Consider the following 24,317-nt stretch of genomic DNA (forward strand, 5'->3'; position numbering starts at 1 on the left):
AGCATAACCTTTATGTACAGGATAATACCATGATTCACAAATGTTGATGTGTTATCTGTGAAGAATTAAGGTCGACTTTTACACAAGATATATGGAAAATTCCAGATTTTTTGGCCAGAAATGGGGGGTGGACTTTTATTTGAGATTGACTTTTACTCAAGTGTATACGGCAAGCCTATAAATCACACTCTGGAAACTATTAGATGTTTCCCTCTCCCCCAAAACAGAAAAAGTTTTGACAGTTATTCTCCTGAATTATCTACTTCTTGTGGGTGAGGAAATACTCTCAGAGAGACAATGTGGTTTTAAAGCTTCCAAAGAAAGCATGTCTGTTGTCTGATAAACCAAAGAAAATACCAACACAATACCTGAAAGTCTAGTACATTCACTGTCCTTAAACTCTGTATAGAACTTAAATAGGTGCAGTGAAAATGTTTAATAATTGTATAGGAGTTAAATGTAAATAAGAATACTTTTATTCACACCTTCAATAGCTTTGATTTAGTAGCTGTGAGGATTCCAAGAATGGTTTTAACATCTCCTCGCTGAATCTCCTGGCTCAGGTAATTGAATCTGGTCAGACGGTGCTTCCAGTATTCCAGCTCAACTCGTGGTCCAATGTCATCAGCCTCCTTCCGCACCTGTTCACTTTCAGTAAGTACCTGAGATGAAGAGATTATTAGCAGCAGAGACTATTCCTCTTTCAAACACTCACACAAAAGGACATTTTAGTACCCATTCCAGTTTGGTTTACTACAGATACTTGTTGATCATGTGTTGCATGTTGTATTTTTTTAGGGATCTTAATAGTCCAATGCTGACAAAAGAAAAGCCTTCAGAAATGAGATAACAAGAATTCAGAGAAAGTATATTCCTGTCAGGGTGAAAGGGAAGGCTAGTAGGTATAGGGAATGCTGGATGACTAAAGAAATTGAGGGTTTGGTTAAGAAAAAGAAGGAAGCATATGTCAGGTATAGACAGGATAGATCGAGTGAGTCCTTAGAAGAGTATAAAGAAAGTAGGCATATACTTAAGAGGGAAATCAGGAGGGCAAAACGGGGACATGAGATAGCTTTGGCAAATGGAGTTAAGGAGAATCCAAAGGGTTTTTACGAATATATTAAGGACAAAAGGGTAACTAGGGACAGAATAGGGCCCCTCAAAGATCAGCAAGGCAGCCTTTGTGTGGAGCCACAGAAAATGGGAGAGATACTAAATGAATATTTTGCATCAGTATTTACTGTGGAAAAGGATATGGAAGATATAGACTGTAGGGAAATAGATGGTGACATCTTGCAAAATGTCCAGATTACAGAGGAGGAAGTGCTGGATGTCTTGAAACAGTTAAAGGTGGATAAATCCCCAGGACCTGATCAGGTGTACCCAAGAACTCTGTGGGAAGCTAGAGAAGTGATTGCTGGGCCTCTTGCTGAGATATTTGTATCATTGATAGTCATGGGTGAGGCGCCGGAAGACAGGAGGTTGGCAAACGTGGTGCCACTGTTTAAGAAGGGCGGTAAAGACAAGCCAGGGAAGTATAGACCAGTGAGCCTGACCTCGGTGGTGGGCAAGTTGTTGCTGGGAATCCTGAGAGACAGGATGTACATGCATTTGGAAAGGCAAGGACTGATTCGGGACAGTCAACTGGCTTTGTGTGTGGGAAAGCTTGTCTCACAAACATGATTGAGTTTTTTGAAGAACTAGCAAAGAGGATTGACGAGGGCAGAGCAGTAGATGTGATCTATATGGACTTCAGTAAGGCATTTGACAAGGTTCCCCATGGGAGACTGGTTAGCAAGGTTAGATCTCATGGAATACAGGGAAAACTAGCCATTTGGATACAGAACTGGCTCAAAGGTGGTGGTAGAGGGTTGTTTTTCAGATTGGAGGCCTGTGACCAGTGGAGTGCCACAAGGATCGGTACTGGGCCCTCTACTTTTTGTCATTTACATAAATGATTTGGATGCAAGCATAAGAGGTACAATTAGTAAGTTTGCAGATGACACCAAAATTGGAGGTGTAGTGGACAGCGAAGAGGGTTACCTCAGATTACAACAGGATCTGGACCAGATGGGCCAATGGGCTGAGAAGTGGCAGATGGAGTTTAATTCAGACAAATGCAAGGTGCTGCATTTTGGGAAAGCAAATCTTAGCAGGGCTTATACAATTAATGGTAAGGTCCTAGGGAGTGTTACTGAACAAAGAGACCTTGGAGTGCAGGTTCATAGCTCCTTGAAAGTGGAGTTGCAGGTAGATAGGATAGTGAAGAAGGCGTTTGGAATGCTTTCCTGTATTGGTCAGAGTATTGAGTACAGGAGTTGGGAGGTCATGTATAGAGGTTAAAATTATGAGGGCATGGATAGGATAAATAGACAAAGTCTTCTCCCTGGGTCGGGGAGTCCAGAACTAGAGGGCAAAGGTTTAGGGTGAGAGGGGAAAGATATAAAAGAGGCCTAAGGGGCAACTTTTTCACACAGAGGGTGATACGTGTATGGAATGAGCTGCCAGAGGATGTGGTGGAGGCTGGTACAATTGCAACATTTAAGAGGCATTTGGATGGGTATATGAATAGAAAGGGTTTGGAGGGATACGGGCCGGGTGCTGGCAGGTGGGACTAGATTGGGTTGGGATATCTGGTCGGCATGGACGGGTTGGACCGAAGGGTCTATTTCCATGCTGTATATCTCTATAACTCTATGATTCTAATGAAAATAGCAAAATAAGGAAAAATTATACTGGAATCAGCCTTTTAAACAGTGAACTGAAGTATGTGTCAGGTCAGAGTGCACTACATTTCTCAACCTGGGGAAAATGACAAGAGGCATTTTACATTTGTGGCTCCACACACTTCCCATTTGGTCCTCCTGACATTCTGATATATTGAATCTGGCCCAAAGAAGTCTTCAAATTGTAAATCATTACAATTTCTCACTCAGGGCTGGCCTAAACTTACAAGTGATCTAAGTTTTCAACACGGCCTTAGGTTTTAAGTGGCACCAAATTCACCATTTCTAATGCCAAATAAATGATAGTAAATATTTTTTGGGTTCCCATTTTTCTCTGTAGTGAATGTAGGGGAGGGCTGTGCCAAATTCATAGTTAGGCGGGGGTGCAGAATCCCTCAGGCCAATCCTGCTTTTACTGATATCTGTGTAAAAAGAGCTGCAATCTGTAAGTGCTAAAAGAAATCCCCATTCCTGACCTGCTCAATTTGCTTCATCCAAATTTTCAGGCATTCTTCGGCTTGTTTCAACATTTCTGGAGAAATTGTACCAACATCAGTTGGCCCTTTCAGGTTCCTCAGCTCTTCCAAAACACATTGCTCTAATCGAACCTAAAAACAGCGAAACAAATTCAACGTCCCTCGGAGTTGGCTGAAATTTGCAGAAATTCCAGAACAGCCATATAGCAAGCATTCAACACAAACTAGTGGATCAAGGTTTTTATCACGAAAGAGATCAGTCTGACACTGGTACATTTGGGAAAGGGAGTGATTCAAACAGTCAGGGCAGGAAGGAACAAAATCAGAGAACAAGGTAGGACTGATACTTCAATGCAAGGGACCTAACAGGGAAGGCAGATGAACTCAGGGGCACCATTGGGAACATGGGGCTGGAATATCATAGCAAATACAGAAACATGGCTCAGAGATGGACAGGACTGGCAGCTGAATGTTCCAGGATGCAAATGCTACTGGAAGGATAGAAAGAGAAGCAAGAGAGGAGGGGGAATGGCATTTCCAATAAGGGATAGCATTGCAGCTGTACTTAGGAAGGATATTCCTGGGAATAAATTCAGGGAAGTTATTTGGGTGGAACTGAGAAATAAGAAAGGGATGATCACCTTATTGGGATTGTATTGTAGACCCCCTAATAGTCAATGGGAAGTTAAGAAACAAATTTCTAAGGAGATTTCAGCTATCTGTAAGAAGAATAGGGTGGTTATGGTAGGGGATTTTAACTTTCCAAACATAGACTGTTAAGAGTTTAGATGGAGAGGAATTTGTTAAGTGTGTTCAAGAAAATTTTCTGATTCAGTACTAGAGAAGATGTGAAATAAGGCAGGGCAGGTGACTGAGGTGTCAGTGGGAGAGCACTTTGAGGCCGGTGACCTTAATTCTATTAGTTTTGAAATAGTGATGGAAAAGGATAGACCAGATCTAAAAGTTGAAGTTCTAAATTGGAGAAAGGCCAATTTTGATGATATTAGACATGAACTTTCAAAAACTGATTGTGGGCAGATGTTCACAGGTAAAAGGACGGCTGGAAAATGGGAAGCCTTCAGAAATGAGATAATGAGAATCCAGAGAAAGTATATTCCTGTCAGGGTGGAAAGCAAGGCTGAAAGGTGTAGGGAATGCTGAATGACAAGATAACTTGAGGGTTTGGTTAAGAAAAAGAAGGAAGCATATGTCAGGAGAGATCGAATGAATCCTTAGAAGAGTATAAAGGCAGTCGGAATATACTGAAGGGGGAAATCAAGAGGGCAAAAAGGGAACATGAGATAACTTTGGCAGGTGAATCCAAAGGGTTTTTATAAATACATTAAGGATAAAAGGGTAACTGGGGAGAGAATAGGGCTCCTCAAAGATCATGGGTGGCAGTCTATGTGTGGAGCGGCAGGAGATGGGGGAGATACTAAATGAGTAGTTTGCATCAGTGTTTACTGTGGAGGAGGACACGGAAGATATAGAATGCAGGGAAGTAGATGGTGACATCTTGAAAAATATCCATACTACAGAGGAGGATGTGCTGGATGTCTTGAAATGTATAAAAGTGGATAAATCCCCAGGACCTGATCGGGTGTACCATAGAACTCTGTGGGAAGCTAGGGAAGTGGTTGCCCCTTGCTGAGATATTTGAGTCATCGATATTCACAGGTGAGGTGCCGGAAGACCGGACGTTGGCTAATGTGGTATCATTATTTATGAAAGGTGGTAAGGAAAAGCCAGGGAACTATAGACCGGTGAACCTGACATCGGTGGTGGGCTAGTTGTTGGAGGGAATCCTGAGGGATAGGTTTTACATATATTTGGAAAGGCAAGGACTGAATCGAGATAGTCAACATAGCTTTGTGCGTGGAAAATCATATCCCACAAACTTGATTGTTTTTTGAAGAAGTCACAAAGAAGATTGATGAGGGTAGAGCAGTGGACATGATCGTTTGACAAGATTCCCCATGGGAGACTGGTTAGCATGGTTAGATCTCATGAAATACAGAGAGAACTTGCCAGTTGGATACAGAACTGGCTCAAAGGTAGAAGACAGAGGGGGATGGTGGAGGGGTGTTTTTCAGACTGTCAGACTGCTAAGTGGATCAGTGTCAGGTCCACTACTTTTCATCATTTACATAAATGATTTGAATGTGAACATAGGAGGTATAGTTAGTAAGTTTGCAGATGACACCAAAATTGGAAATGTAGTGGACAATGAAGAAGGTTACCTCAGAGTACAACAGGATCTTGATTAGATGGGCCAGTGGGCTGAGGAGTGGCAGATGGAGTTTAACTTAGATAAATGTGAGGTGCTGCATTTTGGAAAAGCAAATCAGAGCAAGACTTATACACTTAATGATAAGGTCCTAAGGAGTGTTGCTGAACAAAGAGATCTTTGAGTGCAGGTTCATAGCTCCTTGAAAGTGGAGTCACAGGTAGATAGGATAGTGAAGAAGGCGCTTGGTATGCTTTCCTTTGTTGGTTAGAGTATTGAGTTCAGGCATTGGGAGATCATGCTACGGCTGTACAGGACATTGGTTAGGCCACTGTTAGAACTTTGCATGCAATTCTGGTCTCCTTCCTATTGGAAAGATGTTGTGAAACTTGAAAGGGTTCAGAAAAGATTTACAAGGATGTTGCCAGAGTTGGAGAATTTGAGCTATAGGGAGATGTTGAATAGGCTGGGGCTGTTTTTCCTGGAGCATTGAAGGCTGAGGGGTAACCTCATAGAAGTTTATAAAATCATGAGGGGCATTGGTAGAGTAAATAGACAAAATCCTTTTCCTGGGGTCAGGGAGTCCAGAACTAGAGGGCATATGTTTAGGGTGAGAGAGGGAAGATATCACAAGGACCTAAGGGGCAATGTTTTCATGCAGAGGGTGGTATGTGTATGGAATGAGCTGCCAGAGGAAGTGGTAGAGGCTGGTACAATTACAGCATTTTAAAGGCACCTGGATGGGTATATAAATAGGAAGCGTTTGGAGGGATATGGGCCAGGTGCTGGCAAAAGGGACTAGATTAGGTTCGGATATCTGGTCGGCATGGATAAGTTGGACCGAAGGATCTGTTTCCGTGCTGTGCATCTCTATGACTCTATGACTCCAATCAAGATTGACTTTTTTCATTAATTTCAAAATTTTTCTACCACTGGTAAGGACAGCAATTACTCCCGAATTGTCCATGAGAAGGTGATGTCAAATGTAACTGAGTGGATTAATAGGAGAAAGTGAGGACTGCAGATGCTGGAGGTCAGAGTCAAGAGTGTGGTGCTGGAAAAACACAGCAGGTCAGGCAGCATCTGAGGAGCAGGATTCCCCTGCTCCTCAGATGCTGCCTGACCTGCTGTTCTTTTCCAGCACCACACTCTCGACTGAGTGGATTGATAGTCTATTTCAGTAGCCAGTCAATAGACAATCACATTTCTGTGGTTCTCGAGTCACAGACCTGTAAGATGGAAGATTTTCTTCCCTAAAAAACATTATTGAACCAGATGAATTTTTACAACAACCTGTCAGTTTCATAATAGCTGTTAGCAATATTATTCTTTCATTTCAATGTTTTTAAATTAAATTTGAATGCCCTAGCCTCCATGATGAGATTCCACCTGAATCATTTAGTCACAGAGTCATACAGCATCGAAACAGACTCTTCGGTTCAACTCATCCACACCCACCAGACATCCCAATCCTATTTGCCAGCATTTGATTTATTCCAGACTTCTGGATTACTGTTTCACTAACAACCACTATGTTACTACACCCCATTCACTAAATAATACGCAATTTTGGAGAGGACCATAGAAAATTACAATGCAAGAAGTGGATATTCTGCCTATCATGTCCACATCACTCTTTACCAAAACCCATACCCTGTTCTTTCTCCCCAACTGTGGACCTTTCTTTTCCTTCATTATTTGTTCTGCTAAGTGGACAAATGTTTTAGAACAGATTAGACTTTTTACCTCTTTAGCCAGATTCTGCTGTGCTGCAGAGAGTGTGTTGACGAACCCATCCAGTGAATTCAGAAATTCTTGTCTAATTGTCATAGATTCAGGCTTGTTCAACTGTCCCCATCCTTGATTCATATTCTTCAGCACTGGTAAAAATGCATCACCCAACAGTTGTTCAACAGATTTCAACAATCCAATTCTTCCAGCATCCAAGACACTGAAACTTACTTCCTAGAAAATAAAAGATGTTTACTTAAAGTAAAAAAGACACTTATCAACTAGTACAAAAAAAAATGTTGTGACTTTCTGGATAAATGTACTGCACGAAGAGCAAATGAAAGGAGAGTGGGTTGTTCTTTAACAGAGGAAGGGACCGCAAGAAAATAATTGAAAGATCTGGCTATAGATTGGACAATGAAACTGCATGAGCCATAGAGAGGAAATAAAGAGGGAGACAGAATGAAGTACAAACAGAAAGTGAAAGAGAGAAGGAGCTGTACCTTACTATTTTTGACTAATTTACTCAGGCCTCCTGGAGAATGCTCTGTGCAAGGCCCAGCGAGATCTCTTGCTGTATCTTACCAAACATGCCTCATTAACTCCAAAAATGCTGGAGAAACTCGGCAGGTCTGGCAGCATCTGTGGTTTGCTTTCATAACTTCATACCCCACATCTTCGGTGCCTCTCTTACCCGGAGCTAGCCTCAGTCCACCAACACCCCCATGCCCAGAACAACTTCCCAATGCTAGTATAACCCAGGGTTGACTGGTATCACTGGCGCCATCTTTAAAAAAGCTGTTGTGCTGCAAAACAAGTGCTGCTCGTGCGCAGCTGCCCTGCACATTTCTTGATGCTTGTCCCTGAAATGACACAGAGACAAAATCAGTGCCTCGCTTTGTGGACAGAGAACTGGAGGTCCTGGTGGACTGACGGTGCAAAGGCAGGATGTTTCTCTTCGCCAGGACCAGCAAAGGAGGTCAAAAAAACCAAACTGTGCCAGCCTGGTCCAAGGTTGCTGCCCAGATAGTCTCAATTGTCTGGAGAACGATTTGGAAGAAGATCAATGAGCTTTGTCACTAGGTCAGCTTCCTCCATTCTCTCTGTTATCTGAAACATCTTCTCATATTCAGTCACCCACCTCAACCCCAAACGCCAGTAGCCCTGATTGCCCGCATGCTGCCTCCTCATCTGCACCAAAAGTAACGGATGTACCATTGACTTTCATCTTCCTTACCTGTCTCTCTCTCTCTCTCTCTCTCTCTCTCTCTTTCAATTCAGGAGCAAAATAACCAACAATAGGACAGAAACAGTCAAGAAGCCTGAAATTCAGCTCCTCACCACAAGAAGACCCTGACTCTGATCACCCCAAGAAGCTAACTGTGTCCAAGCTCCTGGACTGGTATCAAGGCTATTCTTGACATATTGTGCCAGGACCCAAGGCCAAAGGCTAGCTCTCTTTACTTGACTGAATCCCGCTAACAATCATAACAAACTTCCTGGCTTTGTGTCTATGTTTAATGGCAAGGTATTACAGCCAAACTGTGAGCCTTATATATTTGGCTGATGGTCAAGGCACAGAAAGGCAAGGCAAGGATGCCATGAGCATTCAGGTATGCTCGAAGTGGGAGCACTAAAAGAACAAGCAAACAGCCCAGAGATCCAGTCTGTGAGCTGGGTGTGTGTCCCTGAGCACACAGCGTCCTTGCTGCAACATTTCAGTAGTTCCCATTGCACCCCAAAGTGTAGCACTAAAGTGCTGAAGTGTTCCCGAAATGAATCAGAGATGGACAATGCTGGTTCTTAGAAGCTGGCACATGCCAGATGCCAATGGATGCTGGTGTGCACAGCTGATACCCATGGATGTTGGTGCCTGGTTTCCAACATGGAGGTCCTTTGGAGCAAGCAGCAAATTGAAGTCACCTACTATCCACTCTGACTTTCATTTCAAGAATACTTGGCATTTAGTTTGCTCAGCTGGAAAGGGTGAGATACATCATTACTAAGGTCATTAGCAAACATAATGTCACCAAACAGGCAATACGCCACTGCCCATTGAAAATCTCATCTTGACACCTGGGCCTTGCAAGAAAGAATCAAGTTGTTCCCAATATCAACATAGGCCTCACTGGACTTCTCATGTAATTCTGCCACATTTCTCACCATATGATTTAGGCTCCTATAACATCATACCTGTGGAATGTGAGACTTGGGGAAGTACAGAAAGAAAAATTGAAAGAAAGCGAGAGATGAATTTTATTTTTCTCTTCATTCCCATACAAGGTTACACATCATCAGCTTATATTCTGAAAATATAAAGTAGAAGATTTTTAAAAATCAAAACAACTAATTAGATTGCAAATTCTCCTCCAAGCTACACATCATCCTGACTTGGAACTATATTGCATTTGTTTTATGGATCAAGTGCTGGAATTCTGTTCTGAACAGTGAGTGGACCTAAAATCTCCCCCCTCACCTCTACCCATGTGGTTCAGTGGTTCAAGAAGGCAACTCATCACTGCCTTCTCACAGGCAATTAGGGATCCGTGATAAATGCTGGCCTATCCAGAGACATCCACATTTATTTGTCCACTTGAACAAATAAAAATAAATCAAAACCTTAAAATTTGGGGTCAAAAGATTTAAGTAACAGTAGGGTCAAAATTATTCTCCTTTAGTCTGTGGGGAGAGAAACAGGGTTCATTTTTCAAGCTGATGACCTTCCATTGTCTCTGATCAAAAAGATCAGTCTTGAAGCATTAACTCTGTTTTTCTCTCTATCTGAGTTCAGCATTTCCAAGTTTTTCTGGTTTTATTTCAGGTTTTCAACATTCATAGTTTTTGCTTTTGTGCTAAAATGACTCTCAGCAAGAATCAAAATTCCTCAGAGTTGTTCCCACTCCATTAGCATTACTTTACCAACCAAATAGGATTCAGCTGTGCTTCTGGTGAAGTAACAAAGTAGATAGGCAGGAGGCTGGAAAAACACAGCAATCCAGGCAGCATCAGGAGATGGAGAAATCAACGTTTCCGGTGTAACACTTCTTCAGGACTGGGGTTGGGTATAGAGGGAGCTGCAGATAAAGAGGGTGTCGGAGGCCTCACCCTGAATAACTTTTCCTTTAACTCCTCCCACTTCCTCCAAATCCAGGGGGTGGCAATGAGCACTTGGTTGGGCCCCAGCTATACTTGCCTCTTTGCCGGCTCTGTCAAACAGTTCCTCTTCAATACCTACACTGTGCCCCAACTCTTCCGCCGTTACATCGATGATTGCATCAGTGCAGCGTCCTGCACCCAGGCTGAACTGGAACAGTTCATTGACTTTGCCCACAGCTTCCACCCCGCCTTCAAATTCACTTGGTCCATCACGGACATTTTCTCCGCTTTCTTGACCTTTCCATTTCCATTTCTGGTGACAGTCTCCAGACAGACATTTACTACAAACACACAGACTCTCATGACTACCTGGACTACATCTCCTCCCACCCAGTATCCTGCAAGAACTCCATCCTATTCTCCCAATTCCTCCGCCTTTGCCTCATCTGCTCAGACAAGGAGACATTCCACTCCCAAGCATTCCAGATATCTACCTATTTTGAACAATTTGTTTTTCCTCTCTCTGTCATTTAGACAGCCCTCCACTGCACCACCTCCATTCCCCATTTCATTGCTCTAAACTGCCCCCCCCAATGCAATAAAGACAGGTCCCCCTTGTCCTCACCTACCAACCCACCAGTCTCCACATCCAACGCATCATCCTTAAACACTTTTGCCAACTCCAACTAGACCCCATCACCAAGAACATCTTCTACTCCCCACCACTCCCCTCTCTGCCTTCCTCAAGGACTGTTCCCTTCGACAGTCCTTGGTTTGCACAACTCTCCCCACCAACGCCCCCCGAATACCCAGGTACCTTCCCTGCAACCGGAAAAGATGCAAAATCTGCTGGCACACCACCCCACCCCCACCCCATCTCCATTAGGGCCCCAAACAGTCCTTTCAGGTAAGACAGAGGTTCACCTATCTCTCTTCCAACCAAGTTTACCACATCAGGTCCTCCCAATATGGAATTCTCTACATCGGGGAGACCAAATGTAAACCTTAGGGAATGATTCACCGAGCATCTCAGCCAGACCTGGAGGAGCCAACCAGGTCTCCCAGTCACTGCCCATTTTAATTCCGCTTCCCACTCCCTTTCTGACATGACCATCCTTGGCCTCCTCCATTGCCACAATGAATCAAACCACAAATTGTGTAACAACGCCTCATCTTCTGCCTGAGCAGCCTACAGCCCAGAGGACTCAACATTGAGCTCTCCAATTTCAAATAACCTCCTTACCCTTCCTCCAACTCCCTTCCCAGCCCCTCCCGTTCCCCTCCACTCCTCCCAGCCACCTACCAGATTCATTCCTCCCATTGACCAACCAGGTTGTACCCTTTGCCTGTCTTCACCTATCCCCACTTCACCACCCTGCCCCACCTCCCCTTTTATCTGCAGCTTCCCCTACACCCACCCCTAGTCCTGAAAAAGGGTTACACATGAAATGTCGATTTTTCCACCTCCGGATGCTGCCTGGCTTGCTGTGTTCTTCCAGCCTCCTGCTTGTCTACTTTGGATTCCAGCATCAGCAGTTTTTTTTGTCTCTGATAAAGTAACAGCGGCAGAGAAGGAACAATTCTGAGGAACATCTGAAACACTGATACATTTGAACACAAGTGTCCTCTGCTACGTTTTAATATATCCTTTAGTTATTTAAATTCAATTAATTTATTAAAGTACAGAGAGAATTTTTATATAAGTGAACTAATTTGTTTGCCAGAAAAAATACTGACAAGGATTTCACTTCCACAAATATTCAAGGTGCTGAAAACAATATTCCAGGGAAGATTTAGAATAATTTATGTTTGGGAACATCTCCTTATTTTTTTTAGAGATTTTAAAAAATTATTTTCAGAGTGAGACTAAACTCCAAATTAATTCATAATAATAGTTCCAGTGAATAAATTTTCATTTCCAGCTCCCTTGATATTCAGCAAATATTCAGTAAACCTTCCTACTTGGAGACTTTTCACAAGGTTCCATTTAAATTCATGAGTTCTGCGGGAAAAAAAACTGCTTTACATTTCTGTATGTCAGCTTCAACTCGAATTCTTGTAGAATTAATTAGTCATTGTATAAAATGTCTTTTCATTTTTGCTGCATGAGAATGATGTCTCATCAGTATTTTTCTGTGACTCCAGAGAAACCTGTAAAACTGAATTCACTTAGGATCAGAATGAAATCCTTCAGTGATTGGAGAGGAAAATGATTGTGATTCTTTGAATACAAAATACCTCACCTTATTGAAGGAATCCTTCATGGTAGTGTCTCACACCCAACCACTCTCAGTGCTTCATCAATGAGCTTCTCTCCAGTATAATGTCAGCTGTGAAGCTGTTCTGCCTGATTGCACACTGATACATTATCTGAACAATCTATGCAGCATGCTGCAAAACCTGGACTAATTAACAGCAAGGAATAATTATGCCACATGAGATCTTCCACAACTCCATTTTCCTACCTTTTCCCCATCACCCTTGATTATCTTACTGATTAAAAATCGACTTACCTCAGCCTTGAATGTACTTAACAACCCAATCTCTGCAGTAAAGAATTCCATAGATTCACTACCCTCTGAAAAAGAAATTTGTTCTTATCTCCATCTTGAATGGGCGATTCCTTATTCTGAGATTATGCCCTCTAGACTCTCCCACAAGGGAAAACAGCCTCTTTGCATCCACCCTGCTAAGTGCCGTAAGAATCTTGTACATTTAACAAAGTTGCTTCTCATTCTTGTAAACTCCTATGAGTACAGGCCCATCCTACTCAACCCAATGAATCTTTTATAGACTGCCTCCTATTCTGGTATAAATTTCCTTAGATAAGGGTTCCAAAACTGTCCACAGTATTCCAGCTGTGGTCTGATTAGTGTCTTGTATAGTTTTAAGAATATGTCACTGTTTTTATACTTCATTTCCTTTGAAATAAAGGTCAACATTCCATTTGCCATTCCTAATATTTGCTGTATGCCAGTGTTTTATGATTCATGTATGAGGACTCCCAAAACCCACTGTTCTGTAGCTTTTTGCAGTTTATCTCCATTTGATTAACATTCAGCTCCTCTATTCTTCCTGCCAAAGGTCGTTTTCACATGTTCTTCCGCCTTATATTCTAGTTGCCAAGATTTTGTCCATTTACTTAGCCTGTCTTTTTCCTCTGCAAGAATTATCCTGCTAATTTGCCTTCCCAACTACTTTTGTTTCATCACAAACTTAATTCCAATACTTTCATTTTCCTCATCCAGGTCTTTAATATATGTTGTAAACAGCAATGGCCCCAGCACTGACTCCTGTGGCACTTCACTAGTTACAGGATGCCTTCCGGAAAATACATCCATAACGCCAATTCTCTGTCTTCTTTTAGTTAGCCAGTCCTCTATCCATGTTAATACACTAACTCCAACACCAGGGGCTCTTATCCTATTAAGCAGTCTGATGTGTGGTATCTTATCAAATGCATTGGAAAATCTTGGAATATCTTACATGCATCCCTTCAAGTTGAAGGGTCATATTAGTATTTAGCCCTAATAGTTTCCCTAGCATTTCTTTTCTAGTGATTATTTATTTATTATTTCCTCTCCATTTTGCTTCTTAATTATTTGGCAATTTTGAAATATTATTAGTATCTTCTACCGTGAAGATGGCTGCAAAGTACATGTTCAACTCATTCAACATTTTCTGGTTTCCCGTTATTATATACCTAACCTCCTTCTCTAAGGGACCTATGTTAACATTGGCCTCTGTCTTACTTTTTATATATTTGAAGAAGCTCAGATTATCCATCTTGACATTACTTACAAGTTTACCCTCAAAATTTATCTTGTCTCTCTATTGTATTGGGGTATTTTTGATTTTTTAAGACTTTCACAATCCCTGTATATTTTTCTTTAAATTTGGTGCTAGCCTTAATTTCCCTGTTAATCATGGTTGGCTTATCCCTTTCCCAGAATCCTTCTTTCTCAAAGGGATACACCTTTGATCAGTGACAAGGAATTTCCTAGGTGGACAGTCATACCTGTTAGCCAGTGATTGCTAACAATGATATCTTTGTTGTGAACCATAAACTATTTCTTTAAAAATCTGCCATTTGTTCTCAACTGCCTTTGCCACAAAACAGCTTTCCCAGTCCATTTTAGATAGGCCTTTCCTCATTCCTTTGTAAGTACCCTTATTTAAGTTTAGCACAGTTGTTTCTGACACATATTCCTCCCTCTCAAACTGAATACTAAATTCTTCCACGTTGTGTTCATAGTTTTCTCGGGGATCTTTTATTCTGACATCACTTATTAAATCTGCCTCATTAGACATCACCAGATCTAAAATATCTTTATTCCTGATTGGCCCACAGCATATTGTTCTAGAAAATGTCCCAAATACACTCTATGAATTGCAAATCAAAATATTGCAAAGCCTCTTCACTACTTACATGGCACAAATTAAGAGTGCATTGGAATACTATTCATTGGAGAGAGATGCAGATCCAATAACACTCAGGAAGCTCAACATTATCCAATACAAGGAAATCCTTTTAATTGACATTTTAATCCATAAATCTAAATATGGTCACTTCTATTATCAGTTTACTGTGGCTGTAATTTGTTAGCCACAGAATATATGGCAGTGACTCTTCAAGATTTCTTTGACAGCACCTTCTGAACCTGCATTCTCCAGCATCTACAGGACAAGGCTAGAATGTACTCAGATAGCATTACATTTGAGCTATAAACCATCTTGACTTGGAGACACAATACAGTCACTGTATCAAAATCCTGAAACAATCACAAGACCAGAATGACTTTTTTTTTCAAAATTTACCCTGTATATGTTTTCACATGTGATAGCTCTGTTGGCACTGCCTCGTAGAAAGGCAATACAAATTCCACTCAAAGCAGCTTGCTTGCCATCAGTAAGAAACAGCTTTAACACTTTACCATAGCTTGAAGATCCTGGCATGGGTCCGCTTGCCCCAAGAACAACTAGAAAATAAATTAAAACAATTGTTGAAAACAATGTGTGCCTAAACCTGCCCTGAAATTATTTCATTAGTACTAACAGTGATTCAATACTTAATAATTATTTGATCATAATATTGTTATGACTTCAGTGATAGTGGACAAATCAGATCCCAGGATGAAATCTGGTTTGATAGATGTTTTTTCTGTTGAGTTAGTAACATGATGGTTCATCTCTGAGACATATTCACACAAAGCTGCATATTTTTCTTCATCACAAATCAGAAGTTTATCATAGGAAAAAAAAGTTTAAAAAAAGCTAAAGATAGAACACTCCCAGAAAGATCTCAAAACACAAAACAAGGATTCAACCTGCTCCCCAACACTATCAATTACAGAAACCAAAACTAGGAAATAACACTCCCATCTCAACTCTTTAGGATTCCAGGCTGTTTACAGTTTGTTTATAATGGACTATGAAGACAACTCGATGAGTCTTTTCCAAGAATGCCAACTTGAATTTTTTACAAACCAAGAATCTAAACTTTCTCAGTTCTAATAGCCTATAAGTTTGTAACCAACCTCTCCTGGTTTAGAAATTTCACAAACCAAACACTTCTGCTGAGGCAGACATAAAGTATTTCACAGAAGTAATTTAAGATTTAAATTCAAAAAATAATGAGTATTTATAAAGTATATGCATTTCATCAGAATTAATATTAAATTGTATTACATATACAGATGATTCAAAACAGACGGTTTAATGCTATTGTAAACAATCTGGAATACACCAAAACTTAAATTAAAAACTAGTTAGCCATTCAGCATTTACTATTTAGATTTTATTTAGCTATTTCCATCCTTGAAAGGTTATTTTTCCACATCTCTTTAGCTTTCTCCTTATAACATATTAATTTAATCAGTTCCGTGGTCTCTTATTAATGGGTCTTAAATTGATCGTGAGGGACTATTCAAAAGAAGCATGGATTAAAGCTCAAGTAACAACAATTTGAAGTTATATATCATATTTAAAAAGCCGCAAGGTGTTTCACAGCAGCATTATTAAACAAATTTGACACTGAACCACATAAAGACACATTAGGAAAGATGACCAAAAGCTTGATCAATTAATTAGGTTTTACCAATGTCTTAACAGAGGTAAGAGAGAAGGACAGTCAAAGAGGTTTAAGGAGCGATTTCTGATATCAGAGTCTTGGCAGCTGAAAGCATCCTCATCCTAAAATCCCAATTGGGGATGTACAAACTGATAGAAGAGCCAAAGATCTTGGAGAGTTGTAAGCTAACGGAGTTAACAGAGATTGGAAAGGGCAATACCAGAAAATTATTTGAAAGCTCTGATGAGAATTTTTAAAATCAAAGCATTGCTTAACCATTAGACAACATAGGTCAACTAGTGCCTGTCCCTATACTTTACTGTTCTACATCAAGGTTCAAAGATTAGATTGTCGGTATTTCAATAACACAGCTGTAAATGAAGAGATGGGGAGTGGGGGGGAAGTGAAGAGTTTTTTTTCTCCCAGTGGTGAACACAGAAGGATTGGTAATAGGCATGGGTTGTGAATGGAGGGGCATGATGGCTCAGTGCTTAGCACTGCTGCCCCAAGGAGCCAGGGACCCAGGAATCATTCCACCCTAGGGTGACTGTCTAAGTGGAGTTTGCACATTCTCACAGAGTCTGCAGGGGTTTCCTTTGGGTGCTCCAGTTTCTTCCAACAGTCCAGTAATGTGCAGGTTAGGTGGATTGACCATAGTATCCAGGGATGTGTATGTTAGGTAGATTAGCCATGGGAAATGCAGGATTACAGGGATGGGGTTGGGTCTGGGTTGGATGCTCTTCAGAGGGTTGCTGTGGACTCAGTGAGCTGAATGGCCTGCTTCCACACTATAGGGATTCTATGATTCTCTGGACAGCAACACAATAAAGTGTTTCAAAAGGCATCATCAGTGCCTGAAATAAAGGATGTCGTGAAATGATAAAGTCAATGAGCTAGTTATGTGTATCAGTTGGTAAATTTATATAACAGGAAAAGGAGAACAGGAGGGCAGTGAACTTAGTGGAGAGAGAACCTAATGGAAATCAAAATGACTGAGGCTTGCCTGCTGAGGGAGCAAATCTGTGACGATACATTTAGATTAGATTAGATTAGATTCCCCATAGTGTGAAAACAGGCTCTTCAGCCCAACAAGTCCACACCAACCCATCGAAGAGTAACCCACCCAAACTCATTGTCAGAAATCACTTGATTGCAGACTGCTGTGGTTTTAATGGAAAGATATTTATAATGTAGTTTTTGCAACAGGTAGGGTAACATTGTATAGTCATTGGGTTTGTTTTCAGTTCAGAAGAATGTAAGGTTGAGCAAGTTTTTTAAAATTCAGTTCAGAAGACACCAGAGTTGGGTTCAGAAGCAAGCCTGGTTTCTCTCAGAGAAGAAGTTCAGGGCAAGTTCATGGGAGAAATTTCCCTACTGTTACCCCTGACTAATGCACCTAACACTATGGGCAATTTAGCATGGCCAATCCACCTAAGCTGCACATCTTTGAACTGTAGGAGGATACCTGAGCACTCGGAGGAAACCCACGCAGACATGGGGAGAATGTGCAAACTCCACACAGACAGTCAACCGAGGCTGGAATCAAACCTGGCGCTGTGAGGCAGCAGTGCTAACCACTGCGCCACCGTGCGCCCAGTAGGTGAGGGAATTTTATGATGATTAGATAGGCAGCAGAGAACATGGAATTCAAATAAGTTGTCAGATGACAAATTGAAGTGTCAGGACAAAGTACAGCGGAGTACAAGAACAGATTGTGACTTAATTTAGTGATAAGCTGCTTGGCTAATGTGACAATAAGAGTGGAGCAAATGGTAGAACTATGCCGGTGGTAGCAGCTTAATTTAGTCAAACATTGAGAGTATTGCCATTGGTCCAAAGAATCTGTTTCCATGCTGTATAATTCTACAACTCTGAATGTGTCACCCATATTAATTCCACTATTGAAGACTACACTGAGATTGATCTGCAAATGCCCAGTGGTCAACAGATGTGCAGAGCCTTCCGTGACATCATTCTGTATCACGAGTATCTCAAGCTTGCCAGTATCAATCTATACAAACCCTGATCACGTAACTATGTTTGAACGTTATATCATCATCAAAATTGCATGTCCAGTTTTAAAACAAGGGAGGAGGCATAGTGACAGGATCCTTCATAAACAGGAATGTGGAATAGGAGAACCATCACTTCCACCTTGACCAGCCTGTTCTGCACCACTCCACCACCCCATTATTATGCCCCAACCATTGGAGCCTCTAAGATTTGTCAGGAGTACTCTGGCATTTCCTCACCATGAATGTATGAGCAGTACCATTTTTATCACTTGCTAGTGATGTCACAATGCAATACACTGCATTTGTGCTTGTGCACACAGTACTGCACTAGCACTGGAACTGGCAACAGATGTAACATATGTGGAGAAATGATATCATCTCTCAGCCAGGTATTGGTCCAGGCCATAGTATCAATATAATCATCAAAGATTAACTTTTCCATGCTGAAAGCCATGTCAAAGACAAGTATTGCAGAAAGCAGTGTGGAAACAGCTTATTCATGTGAAGGGCAAGACTGGCTCGAGTAGAGAGCATTAGATAACTAGAAATATTGAGACTCTAGTTAAGGAAAAGAAAGAGCGTATGTTAGGTATAGACAGCTGATCAAGCGAATCCCTTGAGAAGTTTAGGGGTGTAGCAGTATACTTAAGAGGAAAATCAAGAGGGGAAAAAAGGGGACATGAAACAGCTTTGGCAGGTAAGGTTAAGGAGAATCCCAAGAAATTCTAGAAGAATATTGGCAAAAGAGACATAAGGGAGAGAATATGGCCCCTTAAAGATCAGCGAGGACATCTATGTGTTGAGCCATTGTAGATGAGTGAGATCTACAATGAATATTTCACATCAGTTTTAGTGTGGAGAAAGATGTGGAAAGGAGAGAACTCAGGAAATAAATAATGATGTCTTGAAAAGAGGCCACACTACAGAAGAGGAGGTGCTGTAGGTCTTAAAATACATAAAGTTAGATAAATCCCTGAGACATGATCAAATATATCCTAGGACATCGTGGGAAGCTAGGGAATAAATTGCAGGGCCTCTAGCTGAGATATTTGTGTTATCAACAGCCACGGATGAGATGCTGGAAGACAGGAAGGTGGCTAATGCCGTGCCATTATTTAGGAAAGGCTGCAAAGAAAAACTAGGGAACTACAGTCAAATAAGCCTGATGTCAGAGGTGAGTAAATCATTGGAGGGGAATCTGAGAGACAGGATCTACATGCATTTGGAAAGACAAGGACTAATTAAGGATCGTCAGCATGGCTTTGTGCATGGGAAATCGTGTCAAACAAGCTTTATTGAGTCTTCTGAAGACATGACCAAGAAGATAGATGAAGTCAGTGCAATAGATGTTGTCTACATGGACTTTAGCAAGGCCTTCAACAAGGTTCCACATGGTAGACTGGTTAGTAAGGTTAGATAAAATGGAATCCAGGGAGAGCTAGCCAATTGGATACTAAATTAGCTTGAAGGTAGGAGACAGAGGGTGGTGGTAGAGGGCTGTTATTCAGACTGCAGGCCTGTGACCAGCAGTATTCCATGAAGATCAGTGCTGAGTTCACTGTTGTTTGTCATTTATAGAAACAATTTAGATGGCAATATAGGAAGCATGGTTATTAAGTTGCAGATGACACCGAAATTGGCAGTATAGTGAACGGTGAAGAAGGTTATCTAAGAGTATAACATGATCTTGATCAACTGGGCTAGTGGACTGAGGAATGTCAGGTGAAGTTTATTTTAGATAAATGTGAGATATTGCATTATGCTAAGACAAACCAAGGTAGGATTTTTACCAGTTAGTAGTAGGGCCTTGGGGAGTATTGTCAAATAGAGAGATCGAGTGTGTAGGTACATAGTTCCTTGAAAGAGTCACATGTAGGCAGGGCGGTGAATATGGCATTTGGTACACTTGTCTTCATTGGTCAGAACATTGAATACAGGAATTGAGGTGTCATGTTATGGCTGTACAAGGTATCAGTAAAGCCACATTTGAGCACTGCATACAATCCTGGTCACCCTGCTATAGGAAGGATGTTACTAAACTGAAAAGGGTGCAAAAAAGATTTACAAGGATGTTACCAAGACTGGAGGGTTTGAGGTGGCTGGATAGGCTGGGATATTTACCCCAGCGTGTAGGAGGGTCAGGCTGACCTTTTGAAGGTTTATAAAATCATGAGGAGCATAGGTAAGGTGAATAGCCAAGGTTTCTTCCCCAGGGCAGGGGAGTCCAAAACTAGAGGGTATAGGTTTAAGGTGAGAAGGGAAAAATTTAAAACGGACCCAAGGGGCAACATTTTCATAAAGAGGGTGGGGCACATTTGGAATGAGCTGTCAGAGGAAGTGATAGAGGCTAGTACAATTACAACATTTAGAAGACATTTAGATAGGCACGTGGATAGGAAAGATTTAGAGGGATAAGGGCCACTCTTAGGCAAATGGGACTAGTTCAGTTTTGGGAATCTGGTTGGCATGAAGGAGTTGGGCCAAAGGGTGTATGGATCCATCACTCTAACAGATCCAGAGGCAGAATCAGCCAGGTCATCACTCGAAGGAATGCTTTAGATAAAGGATGAAACCAACAAGATTAGCCCCCAGTGGGTGTGCTGAATGTGAAGCTTGATAAGACATAAGCATAGAACAGTTAGGCTTGCTGTTTGAATGGGGGTAATGACAATTGTCTCACTGGGCCCCTCAAAAAAAATCAAGAGAGATATTTAAGGAAGCTATAAACTTATCAGACAGAAATTAAACTTGGCACTATGGCAACACTTTAAAGGAGGCACAGTAAAGAGGAGTTTAGGAGTGGTAAAGGCAAAAGAAAATTTTAAAAAGGGTAGAATAAAAGGTGAAATAGAAACGATGGGCTTGAATTTCTTCTCAACTTTAAGACAGCACGAAGAAATCAAATGATCTGCTTTTAAAATAAAGTAGCAATTGACTATAATGAATGTGATTATTTACATAACTTCAATAATTTGTGAGACAGGATTTTGAATTAAGTGCTGCAAACAATATCATATTTAGTAAAGAATAACCTGTTTCTGGAACGTCCACTTCCTGATAGAAGAACAAAAGGCTTTGTCTACCATCAGCAATAAAAAACTTATCAATTTGTTCCAGCTGAAAAAGAAAAACATAGAATCAAACATCTTTTTGTCTTTAGTCACATGTTCTGTTCTGCTCCGATGTACCATGCATCATCTCTGGCTAAGAATTAAATTATCTGCTCCCAGTCACAAGTTTGAACAGTGCAATTGTATATGATCATTTCTGTGCAGAAACATCAATGTGCACTTAACTGCAATCTCTGCAAAGCCCTCTATATACACATGCACACTATCCTGGCACTAATGATTCTCAGAAGTATTTTAGTTCAGTTTCAACCCAAAAGTCTTCTTAGCAGAGGAATTTTATAATAAGCCATCCCATATTGTGATTTGTTCAATTCTACCTTGCTTCTACCTTTGATTTCTGATAACCTAATTTCCTCTGTTGTTTATGGTCTTTCACATGCTATTCCCACAGACTGTTTCATCCATGACAAAATTGCCTTCTCAAATCTCACACCTTCCAGTGCCAAATACAAACGAGAACACATTAATTCCTTCATCTCCAAGATTGAAATTATCAAGGAACAGCCTCTGCCTGTTTATTTCCCTCCTCTATTTTAGATCCTATATTTGTAATGAAATGTTATGGCTGAAAGTAAGGATGTTAATGCTGAACAAGGGAAATTATGGACAGGTGAGGCTGACTGGAAAGTATATTAGACAACATGACTGTACATAGGTAATGCATATCTTTAATGAATGATTCCATGATGTACTGTAATTGTACATTCCTTCAAGGTTCAAAAACTCAAAAATGGTCAATCAACCCTGGCTAACAAAACAATTTGTGGATTGTATAAGATTAAAAGAAAAGGCCTGTAATGTTGCCAGAAATAACAATCATGCTGAGGATTGGGAAGTTTATTGAAAACAACAAAAGCAGCTCAAGAAGTGAATAGGAAATGTAGAATAGAATTTGAATACAATCTGCAAAACAGATCAAAATGGGTTGTAAAAGCTTCTATAAGAAAGTTAAAAGGAAATGTTTGACTGAAGTGAATGTGGGGCCGTTACTGGCTGTGTCAAGAGAATTTATAATGAATAATAGAGAAATGGTAGAGAAACTAAATGATTTCTTTATGTCTGTTTTCACTGAGGAAGATAACCAGAGAGTTCTTGGATTAATATCTCTGGAGAATGAGGAGTTGAAGGAAATTAGCATTGGAAAGAAAATTTTACTGGAACAATTAATGGGGCTAAAAATTGATAAATCCCCAGGATCTGACAATCTACATGCCAGATTGTGGAAATCTTTTAAAGCCAGTTCATTAGAGTTCATGACTAGCTTGTTCCTATGAAAATGAAGGATGTGAATGGCAAGATTTGGGAACCTTGGATGACAAGAGAAGTTGTGAACTTTGTCAAAATGAAAAACAAGGCATACATAAAATTTTGGTGAACTAACTCCACAGGGCTGGTGCCCCTTCACCAAGTCACCCTTTATTTAAATGTAGAGAGTCCTTGATGCAGATCCAGCTCTCTCAGAGCCAGCTGTTGGAGTGAGCAGGATGTCTGACACTCTTGTTCTTATCTGTCAGCCAGGGCTCCCTGGCTGGACCAGATTAACAGTCCCAATCAGGTAACTCATATTCTGTGAGGTCCACCTGGCTGACCTAGTTACAATCACTGCATCCCTTCCCCTCAGAGTCTTTTCTTTATATAGTTCCTCCTGGGGCATTTTAGCACTGGGTCAGGTTCCTCCAACTCCATATCTGATACAGGTGACGTGTAACGCACAGTAACTCATCTCTTGCTCCTGGAGCATCTCGGAAGAAATTCAATCTCTTCTTCAGGTGGCAAAGACATCGAGGCAATGACATCCATTGTGTCTATCTCAGATTCCAAGGTATCTTCAATGCTTGATGGAGAGGGAGAACCCATGGATTCCAAAACATGGAAAGGTTATCAAGGAGCTTTACACCTGCACTGTTTGCAAGTTTGTAGCTTTCATTTGGTCCATATGTTTGTTCAGGATTGTTGCATGCACCCAAACTTTATACATCACTGGACCTGACCTCATGTTGACCATGCTTCTTAATCATGCAGGGCCATTCACATGATTTTTACACCAAAGTTTGTCCTCTGAATTAAGTTATCTCTCTCACTTAGCCAGGTCTTCTGTCTGGTATTGGTGTTCCTGATGCCATTTCATGTATCCCCCCCACCCCAAGTGCAGAAAGGTCAGATTTAACCTGTGCAGAATTTTCTCCCGATTAGCAACTTTGCTGGAGCTATCCTTGGGGAGTGGTCCTATAATCAAATAGGAACTGGGACACTTTGGTATCTAATGAAGCAGTGGGATGTTTCTTTAAACCTACCTTCAACATTTGGACTGCCCTTTCTGCCAGACCATTGGATGGCATGGAGCTATCTTTATATATTAAATACTATTTGACTTTAGGAAAAACTCAGATTCCCTGCTGGTAAACAATGGCCCGTTATGTGATCAACATTTCCAGGAGTCAGTGTATTACAAAAAATGTTCACAGTTTCTCTATCGTCATCCCCATGTTTGACAAATGAAGTGTGTGTGTGTCAAGCCACTGTGAGTGGGTGCCCACAATGACTTAAAAAATTGAGCTCATGGAAGGATCTATGTAGCCAATATGTAACTGAGTCCAGGGTTTACCTGCCCATTCCCACGAAAGTGGGGGAGCTGCTGGAGGTAAGTTTTGTCCTTGTTGGCAATCTGGGCACTGCCTTACCATCATGGCTACGTCTGCATCTGATCCTGGTCATCTCGCCAACATCTTCATTTTGGAAACTCGTGGATAACCCCCAGTATCTGGCGGCAACATTTGCTTGGGACAATCACCCTTGCTCCCCATAACAATATGCCATCCTCTACCATGATCTGGTCTCTCTGTGT

The 24,317-nt window shown here is 41.1% G+C and overlaps 1 protein-coding gene across 1 annotated transcript in view; it reads right to left on the reverse strand.

The window, feature by feature from the left end:
- LOC140453242 (dynein axonemal heavy chain 5-like) overlaps positions 1-24,317 on the reverse strand; it is a 293,833-nt gene that overhangs the window by 242,727 nt on the left and 26,789 nt on the right. The window contains 5 exon segments of the mRNA XM_072547816.1: positions 486-662; positions 3,203-3,334; positions 7,176-7,394; positions 15,075-15,235; positions 21,374-21,458. Of these exon segments, the coding sequence (XP_072403917.1) occupies positions 486-662; positions 3,203-3,334; positions 7,176-7,394; positions 15,075-15,235; positions 21,374-21,458 (774 nt within the window).

Source organism: Chiloscyllium punctatum, chromosome 26, assembly GCF_047496795.1.
Source record: "Chiloscyllium punctatum isolate Juve2018m chromosome 26, sChiPun1.3, whole genome shotgun sequence".
In the NCBI taxonomy this organism is placed as follows: Eukaryota; Metazoa; Chordata; class Chondrichthyes; order Orectolobiformes; family Hemiscylliidae; genus Chiloscyllium; species Chiloscyllium punctatum.